The 18,577-nt window shown below is 40.5% G+C and overlaps 1 protein-coding gene across 1 annotated transcript; it reads right to left on the bottom strand.

Annotated features, from left to right (window-relative positions):
• Window positions 1-12,708: 12,708 nt before the first annotated feature.
• LOC115157944 (C-type natriuretic peptide 4-like) lies at window positions 12,709-18,352 on the bottom strand. Its single transcript, XM_029706302.1, has 3 exons — window positions 17,965-18,352; window positions 16,194-16,486; window positions 12,709-13,153 (listed from the first exon to the last, which is right to left on the bottom strand). Exons 1-2 carry the CDS (start codon window positions 18,055-18,057, stop codon window positions 16,217-16,219), a joined length of 363 nt encoding a protein of 120 aa, XP_029562162.1. The 5' UTR covers window positions 18,058-18,352; the 3' UTR covers window positions 12,709-13,153; window positions 16,194-16,216.
• Window positions 18,353-18,577: the final 225 nt, after the last annotated feature.

An 18,577-nucleotide genomic window follows, 5' to 3' on the forward strand; every position in this document is an offset into this window, starting at 1 on the left:
ACTGCCCCCTTTGGTCGTTCTATCTTGTCTGAAAACGTTGTAGTTAGGGATGATGATTTCACAGTTTTTGGTGGACTTCCTAAGCCAAGATTCAGACACAGCTAGGACATCCGGGTTGGCAGAGTGTGCTAAAGCAGTGAATAAAACAAACTTAGGGAGGAGGCTTCTAATGTTAACATGCATGAAACCAAGGCTATTACGGTTACAGAAGTCATCAAAAGAGAGCGCCTGGGGAGTAGGAGTGGAGCCAAGCACTGCAGGGCCTGGATTCACCTCTACGTCCCCAGAGGAGCAGAGAAGAATAAGTATGAGGGTACGGCTAAAAGCTATAAGAATTGGTCGTCTGTGACGTCCAGAATAGAGAGAAAAAGGAGCAGGTTTCTGGGGGCGATAAAATAGCTTCAAGGTATAATGTACAGACAAAGGTATGGTGGGATGTGAGTACAGAGGAGGTAAACCTAGGCATTTAGTGATTATGAGAGAGATATTGTCTCTAGAAACATCATTGAAACCAGAAGATGTCATAGCATGTGTGGGTGGAGGAACTGAGAGGTTGGATAAGGTATAAGGAGCAGGGCTAGAGGCTCTACAGTGAAATAAGCCAATAAACACTAACCAGAACAGCAATGGACAAGGCATATTGACATTAAGGAGAGGCATGCTTAGCCGAGTGATCAGAGGGTCCAGTGAGATTCAGACAGCTAGCCGGGCCATAGGTAGCAAGCTGGTGGAAGATGGGAGGGAGGTCTGTTTTTAGCCACCTCGTGCGTTTCCGTCTGTGGGTTAGTGGGGTTCCGTGTGGAAGGGGGGACCTGTCCAAGTTGGCAAAATAGTTAGTTATAGTGGCCCAAGAAAAGTGTCCGATAGACCTATTCAGATCGCAGCCGAAAAGACAGCTAACGATTAGCCGGCCGCAGATGGGCGATCAGGTTACGTCGCGACGGAGGGGCCAGTTGGATAACTCCCTCGGGCAGATAACGTCGGTGGTCCAGTCGTGAAGACCCGATGGGGCTCCGCATCGGCAGTAAAACGGGTCAGGATAGGTGAGTTGTAGCCCAGGAGACACTTCAGCTGGCTAGCTCAGGAACAGCCCACGAGTGGCTGACGGAACTCCTCAGCTGGCTAGCTGGCCAGCTCCGCAATAATGTGTGTTAATTCCGTTACCGACGTTGCCAATAGTCACTCAGGTAGCAGCTAGTTAGCTGCAAGATCCAGGTGTAAATGTCCAGAGCCTGCGGTAGAAATCGGGGAAAGGAGAGAGAATAGGTCCGATATGCTCTGGTCTGAGTCGCGCTGTACAAAAACTGGCGATAGCTTTTCGAGCTAATGGACAGCTGAGGACGGCTAACCGTGGCTAGCTGAACTTCAACGTTAGCCAGTGAAAATGGCTAACCTCTGGCTAGCTTCTGTTGTGGAATTCAGATGAGGTAAATAATACTTTTTTTTTTTTTTTTTTTTTTTTTAAATTGGTGAGGCGGGTTGCAGGAGAGTGCTTTGAGGATGAGTATTTGAATAAAAAAAATGTAAAAAGATAAGTGAAGAAAAAAATATGTAAATATATATATACACGAGACACGACAGGACGTCTGAACTGCTACGCCATCTTGGGATATTCAAATGAGTAACCCAGAAACGGTGTCTCCTGTCATGCTGACCTAAAAAATATTTTGGCCATGGGCATGAAAAACTGCTCAAATATATGTTTTAAATTAGTAACCTACAAATTGTGTCTTCCATCATGCTGAACTAGCGGCATGCTGGATTGGGCCTAAAAAAATATTTTCGGCAATGTTCATGAAAAACTATTCAAAAATACGTTCTAAATGCGTAACCAAGAAACGTTGTCTCATGTCATGCTGATATAGTAGCATGCTGGATAGGGCCTAAAAAATTATTTAATTATTTGCGGCAATGTTTATGAATAACTCCACAAAAATATGTTTAAAATGCGTAACCCAGAAACGGTGTTTCCTGTTATAAATGGATAGGGCATAAAAAATGGTTTTCAGCAATGTTCATGAAAAACTGTTGAAAAATATGTTTCAAATTCGTAACCAAGAAACGTTGACACTTGTCATGCTGAAATAGTGGCATGCTGGAATGGGCCTAAAAAATTATTTTCGGCAATGTTCATGAAAAATTATTCAAAAGAATGTTTCAAATTCGTAGCCAAGAAACGTTGTCTCCTGTCATGCTGAACTAGCGGCATGCTGGATAGGGCCTAAAAAATGATTTTCGGCAATATTCATGAAAAACTATTCAAAAATGTATTTCAAATTCGTAGCCAAGAAACGTTGTCTCCTGTCATGCTGAACTAGCAGCATGCTGGATAGGGCCTAAAAAATGATTTTCGGCAATATTCATGAATACCTCCACAAAAATATATTTCAAATGCGTAACCCAGAAATGGTGTCTCTTGTCATGCTGAACTAGCGGCATGCTGGACAGGGCTAAAAAAAAATTATACGGCAATGTTTATGAATAACTCAACAAAAATATTTTTAAAATGTGTAACCCAGAAACAGTGTCTCATGTCATGCTGAACTAGCGGCATGCTGGATAGGGCTAAACATTTTTTTCCCGGCAATATTTATGAATAACTACACAAAAATATTGTTCAAACTTGTAACCCAGAAACGGTGTCTTCCGTCATGATGAACTAGCGGCATGCTGGATAGTGCCTAAAAGATGATTTTCACCAATGTTCATGAAAAACTCCACAAAAATATATTTCAAATGAGTAACCCAGAAACGGTGTCTCCATCCATGCTGATCTAAAAAATATTTTGGCCTTGGGCATGAAAATCTGCTCAAAAATATGTTGTAAATTAGTGACCTACAAATTGTGTCTTCCATCATGCTGAACTAGCGGCACGCTGGATTGGGCCTCAAAAATTATTTTTGCCATTGTTCATGAAAAACTATTCAAAAATAGGTTTTCAATTTGTAACCAAGAAACGCTGTTTCCTGTCATGCTGAACTAGTGGCATGATGGACAGGGCATAATTTTTTGGGCGGGGCAACATTCATTTAAAAACTATTAAACTCCACAAAATTATGTTTCAAATGCGTAACCCAGAAACGGTGTCTCCCGTTCAAGCTGGATAGGGCCTAAAAAATGATTTTCGGCAACGTTCATGAAAAACTATTCAAAAATATGTTTCAAATTTGTAACCAATAAACATTGTCTCCTGTAAAGCTGAACAAGCCTCATGCTGGACAGGGCCTTAAAAATCTTTTTCAACAATGTTAATGAATAACTCCACAAAAATATATTTCAAATTCATAACCCAGAAACGGTGTCTCCTGTCATGCTGACCAAAAAATATTTTGGGCCATGGGCATGAAAAACTGCTAAAAAAAATCTTTCAAACTTATAACACAGAAACGGTGGCTCCCGTCACGATGAACTAGCGGCATGCTGGACAGGGCCGAAAAATTATTTTCGGCAATGTTCACGAAAAACTATTAAAAAATATGTTTCATATTCGTAACCAAGAAACTGTATCTCCCGTCAATCTGGACAGGGCCTAAAAAATCATTTTCAGCAATGTTCATGAATAACTCCACAAAAATATGATTCAAATTCGTAACCCAGAAACGGTGTCTCCTGTCATGCTGAACTAAAAAATATTTTTGTACATGGGCATGAAAAATGTAAAAAAATATGTTTCAAATTCGTAACCTACTAATTGTGCCTCCCATCATGCTGAACAAGGGGCATGCTGGATAGTGCATAAAAAAATGATTTTCGGCAATGTTCATGAAAAACTGCCCAAAAATATGTTTCAAATTCATAACCAAGAAACGTTGTCTCCTGTCATGCTGAACTAGCGGCATGCTGGAACGGGCCTGAAAAATGATTTTCGGCAATGTTCATGAAAAACTATTTATAAATATGTTTCAAATTTGTAACCAAGAAACGTTGTATTCTGTTATGCTGAACTAGCGGCATGCTGGATTGGATAAAAACAATTTTTTTATTATTATTAATAAATAACTCAACAATAATATGTTTCAAATGCGTAACACAGAAACGTTGTCTCCCGTCATGCTGCTGTTAAATCTGGCCCTGGATCCATTGATCCAGACACTCAAATACCACGGCTCTGGTGTTGGGCCGGAAGGCAGCCAGACTACCACTTTAGCGTTTGCCGATGACTTGGTGCTGTTGAGTGGCTCGGCGAAAGGTATGGGACAAAACATCACAATTCTGGATACATTTTGCCAACTGACAGGGTTGAGGGTACAACCCAGAAAATGCCACAGTTTCCTCATTGAGAAAGGCGGTAATGGCAAGTGTGAGTCCTCGTTCAAGTTGAATGACTGTTCAGCCTGGAAACTGAATGAAGAGGATGTGCACATGACAGGCCTGAGGAATCGTAAAAATATCTTGGAATACATGTGAACCCATGGGCAGGCATTGTCAAACCGGAACTGATCGGGATACTTTCTGATTGGACATGCAAGATTGGGCAGGTGGAGCTAAAACCTTCACAAAAGGTCAAGATGGTGAACTCCTTCACTGTCCCGAGACTAATCTACAAAGCTGACCACGGCAACCTAAAGACGGTCGACCTGACCAAAATCGATGGAATGATAAGAACCGAGGTGAAGGGATGGCTCCACCTGCCTCCAAGCACCTGTAACGGATTGCTCTATGCAAAACCCCGAGACGGGAGTCTAGGAATCGTAAAATTGGCCCGCAGATTCCATCAATCCAAGCCAGAAGGATCCACCGGCTGTGGCACTCGGCAGATGAGTGAAACCGGAGGATAACTCACAGGACAGTTGAGGAATCGGAGTTTGAGGGAACATTGCTGAGAGCTGGTGGGAATGACACAGGGAGGCCCTCCCTCGATGGCAACTTAACTGGCTTAGTGTCGCCGCGGTGCCCAATCCCATGGGTTTGGAGGCAGGAGGAAATTAGGAAATGGATCAGCCTGGCAAACCAAGGTATAGGGATGCAGGCCTTTGGCAATGACAAAACCAGCAATACTTGGCTGGCTAATTACTCCTCAGTGGGATTCAAGCAAGGCCAGTATATCGATGGGCTGAAGTTGAGGGCCAACGTTTATCCCAACCGGCAAATGCTAGCAAGAGGAAGGCCAGAGATGGATTCCTCGTGCAGGCGCTGTCCAGCCCCGTACGAATCCTGCTCACACATCCTGGGTCAATGCCCATCGATCCAAGGAGCCTGCATGAATAGGCACAACAAGGTGTGTGACCTATTAGTAACAGAAGCCGAAAGCAACGGATGGAATGTTATCAAAGAGATGCGTATATTTTCCCAGGATGGGAAACTGAGGAAACCAGACTTGACGGCCTACAACGACCAGTTTCGCCCCCCTGTGGCTGATGCCAGATAGGGGGTGTTAGGGGGTCAGCCCCAACCCGGCCATGGTGCCCTAGCCCATCTCTGAGGGCATCTGAAGCCATTTCCCCCATCAACACCTGGTAACCTGTCTGGCCACCCTGTGCACGGCTATGACTAGGGTGGCTGGAGTTCTTTGCAATTTTTAGGGTCTTCCTCTGACACCACCTGGTATAGAGGTCCTGGATGGCAGGAAGCTTGGCCCCAGTGATGTACTGGGCCGTACGCACTGCCCTCTGTAGTGCTTTGTGGTCGGAGGCCAAGCAGTTGCCATACCAGGCAGTGATGCAACCAGTCAGGATGCTCTCGATGGTGCAGCTGTAGAAACTTTTGAGGATCCATGCCAAATCTTTTCAGTCTCCTGAGGGGGATGAGTGTCTTGGTGTGCTTGGACCATGTTAGTTTGTTGTTGATGTGGACGCCAAGGAACTTGAAGCTCTCAACCTGCTCCACTACAGCCTCCACGTGCTCCTTTGTCTTGAGCACGTTGAGGGAGAGGTTGTTGTCCTCGCACTACACGGTCAGGTCTCTGACCTCCTCCCTATAGGCTGTCTCATCACTGTCGGTGACCAGGCCTACCACTGTTGTGTCATCGGAAAACTTAATGATGGTGTTGGAGTCGTGCCTGACCATGCAGTCATGAGTGAACAGGAAGTACAGAAGGGGACTGAGCATGCGCCCGTGAAGGGCCCCTGTGTTCACGATCAGCGTGGCGGAAGTGTTGTTACCTTCCCTTACCAACTGGGGGCGGCCTGTTACGAAGTCCAGGATCCAGTTGCAGAGGGAGGTGTTTAGTCCTTAACTTAATGATGAGCTTTGAGGGCACCATGGTGTTGAGCGCTGAGCTGTAGTCAATGAATAGCATTCTCACATAGGTGTTTCTTTTGTCCAGGTGTGAAAGGGCAGTGTTGGATGCAATAGACATTGCATCATCTGTGGATCTGTTGGGGCGGTATGCAAATTGTTGCATGTGAATGTTTATCCTTTAAGCTTGGAAATTAGACCCTTTCAGACAGATGTTTTAAATCCTTAAACCCAGACTAGGACCACACACCCTCTCCTCTCCAGGCAAGAAAGCAAAATCGTGATTGCTTTGAGACGCTCGCAGTTAGCCACTGATTCCTTCCAAACTACTCATTTTTGAATTTGCGACACGTTGTGTAACATTTATGTGCAATGGCCGATGAGCAACAATACATTTTATCTGTAATTTCTCTTCACATGACAAGGATTGAAAAGGATTTGCCAGTAGATTGTCTACATGATTCATCATGATGACTGCTTGCCTAGCTAGCTAACTTGTTAGCTAAGATTTTGAAAGTATGACGTTCACATGATCAGTCCAAATAAAGCTATGGTAGGTATAACATGATTTGACGTCATTTTATCTGTGAGCCTTCTTGGACGGGCACTTCCACTGTAAATCTATGTCAGCACCCAAGGTGGCTTGAACTGCCTAGCTCTCTCTGTATACTCTGCGGTGACGTAGTGTCCCCATGAGTGACAGAACACTGAGCCAATCACAGGGCAACTAGAGAAGATTACCAACATCTACGCTCTGTGCTTTCGCTGGGTGCCCCTCCACCACATAAAGCACTGAGCTAGGCTGAAACACCTGTATTTTGGAGCTGCTTTACTCAAGAAAGAGACCATGTTTGTATGCAGCTTTATTAACTCAAGGATTTGGAAATTCAACTAAGTTTTGTCTTTTTGAGTCGATGAATATAGGTTGTAATCTCCTTGATCTTTGATCATTGATCAACGTCTTAACCAAATATTACCCAATTATCCATGTTAAAATGACATGGTGTGCCTAGTGTGGAGTGCTTGGACATCATCATTAATCTTCATGAAGGTCACGTACGGAGAAGAATATTCTATTTAAGGCAGAGGGGGCACAAATCAAATGGCCACTAAAACATTTGAATGTGTGTGTTAATTGGAACAGCAACAGCAAGGGTATCTTCAATCACCTGGGGTGTGTCCATTAGGGCACAAAATACAATGGAAAATGAAAATTAGCATTTCTCATTGGAAAAGTCCAGGTAGTTCCTTCCTATTTCAGTTCGTTCTCTTCCATTTGGAGCTTAATGAACACGACCCTACAATCCGCAATAGATAAGCATAACGGTTTCCTTGTACAGAGGTATTTAAGTCAAGCGTTCGGCATTGTGATATTTAAACACAGGAGGGCAGCAGTGAGCAAAGAAACACCACTCATGTATACTGTAGTTTCTCTATGATGCTCATCAGACTTGCTCACCATCCATGTGACTGGAGAGCCTAGACACCTGGAACATGAGGCTACAGTCTGTGCATTACTCTTTGTGAGCAGATAAGACTAGAGTAGCCGCAGTATGCTACCCCTTAGTTTTTACAGGAGCAAAGGTGAGCTTTGAAATGCTGAAGATTCCCAACACAAGCCTACCAAATTAATAATAAAAGTACACTAAAATACAAAAATAAGGACATTTGGAGAGATGATTTGGCGTAATGGAGAGGCTTACTGAAATATAAAAAGTGGTTTGCTGAAAACATACACTGCAAATCTGCTGAATTAGCAAAACCAGGGGTATATTCACTAGTAACCAAAACAAAGGAACCAAAATGAAATAGAATGGAAGCAAACAGAATAAAACAGGGAGAGACTTAACTAAATTTGTTCTTTAGTAATCATTTTATTTCTTGCAAAAACATTTTTACAACCATGATTGTCAGGTGAGACAAAGAGAAAGGTAAGAGTCATTCAAAGCAATGCTTCATTTTTGAGTTGCGCTTTTGACGTGCACTTTGGGGTGGCACCCACCTTTCTCCATCAGTGAGAGAAGATCAGAGATGGCGCCATAAACATTGTTGGATTTCATGGCCAATAAAATGTGTAAGATTCTATTTAATTTAATAACTGAGCATCTTCTAAATTCCAAAGTTTTACCTGCAACTATCCATGGGAGTTTAGAAGACACCATTGCCTTCCAAGTCGACAATTATTAAGGAAGTTGGTTGAAAAATAAACTTTGTTGGATTGAACATCCCAAGCAATAACTGTCAAAGGGAGGAAAATCCATTGCATTATAAAGGTTATTTCCATAGCTAATAACACCCCAGTTATAAACACAACATGTTATGTGTTTCTTTGATAAGTCACACTGCAGAAGTTAAACTATTGGCCTAACCCACTAAATGACAACGCTAAGGTCTCAAGCTATGGGAAGTAGTTTCTGTAATGTTTTTAAAATACAAATTCATGCTCAATATTAAAACAAAGGACAGTGGCTGTTGTTGCCTTCTTTTTTATCTTCAACACAGTAAAAAAGAACGGCATTCAAAAGTTACTTGAAAACATTTAGGAAGGAAACTTAGGGTGTCTTTACTGTCATACAACAATTTGTAACATAGATATAGAATAGTTCATATGCTGACTGTATTTTCATACAGTATTAACAGATTACCTAGTTATCTCAGTGATCAGCAGGAATTCAATCCACTAGTACTTGATGATACTTTCTTACTTCTTGATTTGGATGGCTCTGGCGTAAAATAAATTCCTTTAACTAGTTGCCGGTGGAACTTCAATAAGGGTCATTTCCATGTCAAAGCACCCATAAGCACCAACATGTGAAGTTTATAGAAGCATGTCAAATTAGGTGTGAAATGACAGCTAAGAGTCAATATTTCTTTTGAAATTAAGGCATCTACCCATTTTCCAACTATTTTCCATCCTAAAAATGTGGAATTAGGCTTTAATTTCTTGTCAAACAGATACAAAATGGGTCTTATAAAATGTTTACAAGAAAAAGTCTTAAAAGATATTTCCAATACATCAAAACACAATAATGTTGAAGTAATGACCCCAGCCAACTAATATTAACACTTAAATTTAGTTTAGGATAATTTTTTTCTGCATTGGTAAATTTAAGAAACATTGCATTCTGTCTTGAAATTCTATTACCAAAAACCCACCCACTGGGCACACCAAGTCATTTCAATGTGGAGAATTTGGTTTATACATTGATCAACAAGATTACAATCTATTTTCACCCACTCAAAAAGAGAGCCAGAAGTTTGTTATATTCCCAATGTGTTATCACTATGCTTTCAACCATCTAAACCACAACCAAATTCCAATGGAAAATCAATGTTGTATTTTTGGTTTAGTTGTCACCTAAATTTGTTATCACTGTGCTTTTAACCATTTAAAAACACAACAAAGTTCAAATAGGAATAAATGTCAGATATTTTGTTTATTTATACAACAACTTAATGTGTTATCACTGTGCTTCATCTAATAGCACAACCAAATTACCTGGATTGCAGTTTAGATTAAATTAAAGTACATGGTGCAAGTGATCAATGCCGTTGTAGATTATTATAGCATTTCTGAAAATTCCCACAAACCTAGGACCTTTGCATGCTATCTTGAAAATGCATGCTTTCTATGATTACATTTACTGTTACCGTAACCTCAAAATGTGGCCATGATATGTTACTAATTTTAAGGTTGAATAAATATTTTTACATTAGTTTGTAAGATAGCCTTAACTGTAGGCTATTTACTGTATTACAAAGGTAATATTGAGTTTGGTTGTATTTGATTGATAACTCAACCAAATATCAACATTTAAAGGAGATCTACTGCTTGGATAGTTGCATCCGACCCTCTTCTTCAACTTTTATTTTTGGTTGAGGTGGAGAAGTGAATCCAACATATAATTTGTTAACTTGTTGACAAGTTAATAGGCTATTTACTGTTCTGCAAAAGTGATATTGAATATTATTTGCTTGCCAACGCAACCAAATATAAACATTTGAAGGAGATGTATTTTCTGCTTGGATAGTTCCATCTTTACCACTGAGTGTGGCTTTAACTCCAGTTTGTCTACAAATATTAATAATTAATTGGTTGATTTCAAATTGAATTTACAAGTAAAAAATAAATATGTTGGATTCACGTCTCCATTTCAACCAATCATCTAAGTTAATGACTAATGTTAAATAAAATCAAACTTTAAATGCACTTTAAATACAGTTTGATTTGATCTAGTTCTATTCTTTAACTCATATTTTTGGTTGAGATGGAGACGTGAATCCAACATATTTATTTTTAACTTGTAAATTAAATTTGAAATCAACCAAAGCTCTAACCCTAGCCCTATATGTACTGTCAGTTTTTGTTTTATCATGGGCTGAATTGAAACAATAGCTGTTGATGGCTTGCCAAATGCTATATAGACCTAAATATCATCATTGATGATATATGATTGAAAAAGTTTGGTCAAATTTAATTTTCTCTGTTAAACCTACCCTTTGGAATGTATTTGATTGCAACAGTGAAACTATTAAGTGGATATTTCTCAACAATCATTCTCACGATGGCACATTGGTAATAGACAGTGACAAAAATCAAAGCTAAGCAGGGCTGGGCTTGGTTAAAACTCTTGATGGGAGCCCGAAAGGGTAGCTGTAGATAGATTAAAACCGTTTGGGGATAGGGTGCAGTATTTGCACGGCCGGATAAAAAAACGTGCCCAATTTAATCTGGTTACTACTCCTGCCCAGTAACTAGAATATGCATATAATTAGTAGATTTGGATAGAAAACACTCCAAAGTTTCTAAAACTGTTTGAATGGTGTCTGTGAGTATAACAGAACTCATATGGCAGGCAAAAACCTGAGAAGATTCCATGCAGGAAGTGAAAATCTGATTTGTGGAATCACCTTCAACACTTTGCCTATGAGAAACACCGTGAATTAGGATTCATTTAGAACTTCCTAAGGCTTCCACTAGATGTCAACAGTCTTTACAAAGTGGTTTGAGTCTTCTATGGTAGAAACTGACCGAAAGAGAGGCTTGGAAAGTTGGTCATAGAGGGAGGGCCATTACTACTATGACGCGGGCACCCATGGGTAGCCTTTCATTCTGAAACGTTTAGTAAGATAATGCAATCGTCCGCCTTGAATATTATTGAAGCTCTGGTTGAAAAAGGCCCTAAAGATTTATGTTATACAACGTTTGACATGTTTGAACGAACGTAAATATATATTTTTTGCTCTTTCGTGGCTACAGTACATTATGAGTAGCCTTCGGAACGCGCTAACAAGAAGGAGCTATTGGGACATAAATTATTAATTTTTCGAACAAAACTACATTTGTTGTGGACCTGGGATTCCTGGAAGTGCCTTCTGATGAAGATAATCAAAGGTAAGGGAATATTTATAATAGTATATTTGAATTTAGATGGTTCCAAGATGGCGCTAATCTGTATCGCCTAGCCTATTTTTCTGAGCATACCACCTCGTTTATTGCAAAATGTGATTTCCCAGTAAAGTTATTTTTAAATCTGGCAATGCGGTTGCATTTACGAGATGTTAATCTATAATTCTTTGAATGACAATATTACATTTCAACAATGTTTTCGAATAGTAATTTTGTAAATTGTAGCGCTAATTCACCGGAAGCATTTGAGGGAAAATATTTTCTGAACGTCACGCGCCGTTGTAAAATGCTGTTTTTATATATAAATATGAACTTTATCGAACAAAAAATGCATGTATTGTGTAACATGATGTCCTAGGACTGTCATCTGATGAAGATTGTCAAAGGTTAGTGCTGCATTTAGCTGTGTTTTGGGTATTTGTGATGCATGCGAGTTGCTTTGAAAATGGCAGTGTGATTTTTTTTTGGCAGGGTACTCTCCTAACATAATCTAATGTTTTGCTTTTGCTGTAAAGCCTTTTTGAATTCGGACAACGTGGTTCGATTCAGGAGAGGTGTATCTATAAAATGGTGTAAAATAGTAATATGTTTGAGAAACTGAAGTTATAGCGTTTATGAGGTATTTGTATTTCGCGCGACGCGATTCCACTGGCTGTTGACTAGGGTGGGACGCAAGCGTCCCAGGTTCCCAGACAGGTTAACTTTCCAGCCTAAAGTTTTTTCTTATAGTGCATATTACGTTTAAGATCTTACGTTGGTTTCAGAGGAACAAATTCAACATATTTTATACAAGGTTTGTCGATGTTGAAAATCGGTTAACATGATGACATAAACCGGTGGTTGAAATTTCACAAAACAACAGTTTTCAATTATTACTTTTTCAAATCTAATGTATTTTCCACATAGATTCCACATCACAATGTGTTGACAAATTACATTGCAACAATGTTGATTTAACCTGTTGGTGCCCAGTGGGGCCAGTCAATGGAGAGAATTGTTGGCCTACATAAAAGGCGCACTATCACTGAATAAAGCCTCAGTCTCACCCCATCCCATAGTTTATTTTTACCAGAAACGATATGTTTTCTCCATATGCAAAAACTGGGAGGAGACTCATAAGTGCCTGGATTTTTTTTTCTTTTATCATTTTGAAAACATTCACTATTTAAGACAAAAAAGGTTACAAACAGAATTTACCTGCAGTTTGCATCCATTTCAAAGTTTTACATAAATAAAACTAACATTTATAAATATCTATTTTATAAACATATAAATAGTTTTTAAAACATAAATACATTTATGCAGGAATGAAAGTACATGAATTTACAGCAGCAGCAACAATATACAGCTTTTCGGTTTCTAGGTTTTACACCACTGTCCGTCATCTGGTAGTGTGTGCTGATCTTTCTTTATGTTATACATAAGGGTTGGTTTTATCATTGTTGTCTCAGTCCTCGAAAATGCTGGTCATGGTGGCTTTTTATACCGAAAATCCGTCACTTTTTAGGTATTTACCTCAGGCGAGGACCAACTGAATCCATGTTGTCGAACCCATCGTGTGAATGCTGTGCGGAGAGGGGAGAAGAAAAAAACATGGTTAGATGTCTTTGTCAAGTGAAAACTCTGGACGGATGGTTCTGTTAAAAGAAAACTGGATGTAGATATGGACATGTTACCACAAAATAAAGGGGATCACGTGTCACCCTCACTAAAACAAGCTTTCTAACCAAAGTCTCACTGCACCACTCTGGTCTACTCACTCAAAACAAGCACATGAAGTCCGGTCTTTGCCTCTCACACAATACTCAATTGACTGCCTAATACTCCTCTCCTCCTCACCCACTTCTCACTTTAAAGTTGGTAAAGGGAGGAAGAGAGGTGTCTGCACAAGAAACACACACACTTAGTCACATATAAACAGTATATGAGTCAGGACGAAGGAAGGTGCCACAATAGCCCCTCCCCATCAGGATTTCACTGTTAGCAAAATGGGTTTCCTGGAACATTCCACTTAGGGTGCCGTGTGTGTGTGTGTGTGTGTGTGTGTGTGTGTGTGTGTGTGTGTGTGTGTGTGTGTGTGTGTGTGTGTGTGTGTGTGTGTGTGTGTGTGTGTCCATCCATCTACAAAGAGAGGAACCTGCTTTCTCTCTCTCTATTTCTCTTTCTCTCCCTCACACACATACATAGAGACTGGCCAATGACTTCATCACGTGCACACAATGCATTATGCTTTATCAACGGCCTATGGCCTAACACTGACATCTATATGTCCTCATTGTCTTCACATCCGTCCCATTGACTTCAGCCAACAGCTATGATTACTTATGGTGATGTACTGCAATGAGTATGGCCAATTCAATTGGATTACTTCCCACGAACTTCAAACATTTCAAGAGGGGCTTCCTGATCTCATTCTATGGGGTTTGGTCCTGAGAACGCAGTCAGCATGATGTTCTGACAGAGCATCAATGGGACACGCTGTTCTTCCCTGAACTGCTCTCACACTGTCCCACATAAATGCATAAGCAGATTCATGACTTCAATCAAGAATCAGATGCATTTGTAAGTTAATTTATATCCTTCTTTTTAATGCAGTCTCAATTAAATGTGCTTGTACTAGTCAGTAGGCCTAAACCAAAAGGATTAGGCTATAGGATTACCACTTCACTGAAGGTTGAGGTAACCCTAACATTGTTTCAATCACTGTTGGTCAGTTGCAACGTGTTCCATAGTGACCCCACTGACCTCTCACATCAGATTGACCTTTGGCCACTAACAGGCTCACAAGCGGCCACCTCATCACCTCCACAGGCATACATGGACATTTGTGACTCGTTTCAGGAAACTAGGTGTATGTCACACGTCACTACTTCACAGGAGAGGCATTTGAACGTAGACATGTATTTTTATTTACATTTTTTATTTTTTTTGCAGAAATACCTCCTGGAACATATGACATTTCATGTGCCTTAATAACAAATGTGTATTCCGTCCATAAATAAGAATAAAATGGTTAAATTACAAGCCTAGTTGGTTTAGCCACGGAAAAAGACAGGACCCTTCCTGCTAGCCATGATTGGCTGAGATATTGGCTGGGATGGATATGCAGGGAGATGAGTTTGGATTGGTCTGCCGTTTAGCAGGCTTCTGTCTATAACGTGAGCTGTTCAGTATGTGTTGACAGTCCTCTTTTCCCGCGCCGTTTTTGAAAGATATAATGTTAGCCATCGAGAACTACAAAAGTTTTGATACTTTTCTCAACAACATTGATGGCCTGAATGTAGTAGGCGCTCTCGACAGATCAGTTGGAAAAAGTGATGGTTTACTTTGTGCACGCGCCATGGTCAGTGAGAACTAGAGTCACTTGACAAAATGCTGAACCCAAAAATATGTAACTACAAACAAAATGGAGTTAAATGGTTCCAGTCTGCTGTGAAGCATTCGTCCATGTATACCAGTAAGAGTCTAGCTACATGTTCAGATATACATTTTGTCAGAAAGTCATTTTTATTGCAAGTTAAAGTGTACTGTTAGTTAGCTAGCAAACGTTAGCTTGTGGCTCGCTAGCTAGCGTTACGTGTATGATCTTTGTAGTAATATTATTCGAATCAGAAATCAATTTGCATTGCTTGTTATAGCCTAATGTTAGCTAGCTTACATTGAACCTAGTTTGTTAGCTTTAGCAACCTGCAGATTCATACTACAGCTATGACAATGTTTGTATTGGTAGTAGTATGAGTTGGGATGATGCGGTTGATTGTTTAGCTAGCTAGCTACATGTCTAAACAAAAAAGACTCCACTTCGGCCAGATTATTACATGACCCATCAAATTAGCCAGCTGTGTCTGGGGGTGATTATGGCCATCTATTGTATTTCATGAACATATATAACATGTCCAGACAACAGTGACCCATCCACTTAGCTAGATGTGGCCGGGGGGTAGTTATAGCATTTCCTTCACATGACCAATCAATTTAGACAAGTATGACGGATAACCGTCATCTAATAATGATACAATATTTATAAAATATTTTTATCTGGACACTTTCTGTTTTTAATATTGCTACTACGCAAGTAACCACTTCACTGTACTGTTTACACCTTCTGTATCCTGTGCATGTGACAAATACATTTAGATTTTATTTGACATAGTGTGTTTACAACACTACGTGTGAATCCTTAAAGTGATGGGTGGGGCTAAGGCTTAAGAGCGTGTGAATGATGCTGAATGGGTGTAGACAAAGAAGAGCTCTCCAGTAGGGGTACCAAAACATTCAAGGGCCATTGTATCAAAAGTGGGGTTAAAAATGTATCAACTTTCAAAGCAGAATTACTTTCCCAATTTTCCTCAACTGAAGTGTATGATACACAATTTTCTATCTCTGAGTCGCTATTTTTATCCAATGTAAAAAACACAATTTCAAATGTTGCTACATAAGACCAAATCAAGGCAGACGGTCACATTAAATTAGGTTGTTTTCCAATGGTCGCCTTTTTGTCTCCCATCATAAGGTAGTGGTGATGAACGTGTTTCCTGATTTAATCCCAGGATGTGTAATTACGCATAGAGAAAGGGATATGCCGCGGGAGGTTAGGTTACTTACCGATACGTCTCGATGCACCATCTCTAACAACCCATACCGCTAATAGTGCCTATCCTGTCCATTTTGTGTCCGAAGCAGCCACTCCTGGCCGCGGCCCCTTTCTTGGTGTTAGGTTTGTGTCTCCGTGCACTGGGCTGGTCGTTCAGCAAACGCGCCCATATGCCCTTGGCGCGAGTTTCCATGCGCAGGTCTCGCAGTAATCGTACCCTGGAGCGCAAGTTTTCCATCCTCCGCTCTCTCTCTTCCGAAACCAGGAACTCCGACAGCTCCTCCCCCAACAAACTTCTAAGAGACTGGGACACAGAAACAAGACACCCGCTTTAAATACTACATTCTTAATTAAAACGACTTGGGTAAGCACCTGTCAGCAGATAGCCCATCTGGGAATTTTTCTGATAAATGGCAATACATCTGCGCATTCGGGAAATCAATTGCCTACTTTGACAAACAGTAAACTCACTATCCTGCAGTTTCCTCAACACTTTCGTTTTCAACTGGTCCTATGAAAGTAATTAGGTTTATTCCATATCAAACTTTACGCAATTATGCTAAACCTAGTATAATGTTAGTGCTGCCTACACTTGATTCGCGTCCGGAGACACCAAAAGACAGGTCAGAACTCGTTGTGTAGCACAGGAGGTTGGTTGCACCTTAATTGGGGAGGACAGGCTCGTGGTAATGGCTGAAGCGGAATTAGTGGAATGTTATCAAATCCATCAAATGTGTGCCGTCCTCCCCTCAGCAGCATTCACTGTTAAATGTGTAGCTGAATAGAAATCACATTAAATGCTGCAATTATTTGACCCATCCTTCAAAACAAATCCTCAATTTGGGTGTTATCATAGACTACATTTGCACTTTAACGCATGGGAAACGGTGTGTACATTGGTTGAATAAGTCAATGAACACTGGTCAGAAATTAGTCTCCTCCTGGGGTTTCATGGATGCAGCCGAAAGACAGGTGCGCGTGCAGTGGGATATTAATTACTCACTGCTACATAGTGTTAGGACTATTCGTGCATAGAATGTTCAGTTCCGAAATATCGGCGCTACGAGTCTCTTGAAGGCAGATGCGCTTTTTCACCATGGCGCTCGCATGACCAAACGTTTGAGAAAATACGTTTTCTGGTTTAAAATACGCAGTACAATGAAATGTATAATTGGTCGCCTTATACATCAATATTACTTTTAAGAACCGCAAAAGCTAATTTGGTTAGACGTAAAGGCCACCGTCTCCTCATATCCGATGTCCAGTCGAGTGCTTCTCAAGGCGCGCTTGGGTACCAGCATGAATATCAAAATGATGCAAGGAAGAAAGTAGGCTTTAGATTTGTGTAAAACACAGTAGCATATCTCTCCATATCTCCCTGTTAAACAAGCTTTTCCTTCTAGTAATAGCCTATGCGTACTTTGAGAAGCATACAAAACCCATATCATCAACATGACCAGTGTAATTTAAATGCGATAGTCTTTAGACTTAAAACTAATACATTTAACGATATTATGAATATTAAAGCCCCCGCATTAAAAAAGGAACAGTAGTCTATAATTTATGATGAAGTAAAGCCATTATAGCCTGCATGCCAAGGTATACATTGCCAGTAGCCTATAGACTTGCATTCATTGTTCATGTTCTTTGGGGAATCATCGTGTGGACAATATTAGAGTGATATTTGCGCATAATGCAAAATTGTTCTCCAAAGAATCACAAATAACAAAGAACGCATTCCGCTCACAAATTGCAGCGCGCACATCAATGAAGTGACCTCACCTTCTGTTGCGCCGGTGTCAGAGGCTTCGCCCCTGTCCTCACTGAAAGCAGAATGATCATAAGTCCACAAGCCACCAAATGCGAGATGTTCATTCTGACACGTTTTGTAAAGGATTCCTCTGTGCAGGATAAATTATATTGGTTGGTAACCAGTTGGTACTCTATGTCTCTCTGTCTGTCCTTACTCCAAGCTTCCCAAGTGCTTCTTTAACTGTGAATTAGTACTCGCGACTTTATAGCCAGCCACTGGTGATGTCATGACCACCTGCATATTGGTCTTCCCTCCCTCCTGTAACTTGCCAATTTCGTTTTTTACCCGTACCTGCGGCTTGAGGAGCACGTCATGCTACATGATTAATTAAATGATACACAGACTGGTCATTGTGGCTTAAATTAATGAGAATAATATAGATTACATTATTGTTATACCATGTGCCACTAGGACTGGTTTGAATCCAAAACAGTACTCAACTGATTGAAAATGAGAAATGATATGTATTTCATAACTGTTGAAGTGTGACATTGGCAGACACATGAGACTATATTAAAATGCCAACCGCCCACCGCGATGAAATGAGGTTGGACAATGAGTTCCAAAGAAATCAAGACCTAA

Source organism: Salmo trutta, chromosome 22 (assembly GCF_901001165.1).
Source record: "Salmo trutta chromosome 22, fSalTru1.1, whole genome shotgun sequence".
Classification (NCBI taxonomy): Eukaryota; Metazoa; Chordata; class Actinopteri; order Salmoniformes; family Salmonidae; genus Salmo; species Salmo trutta.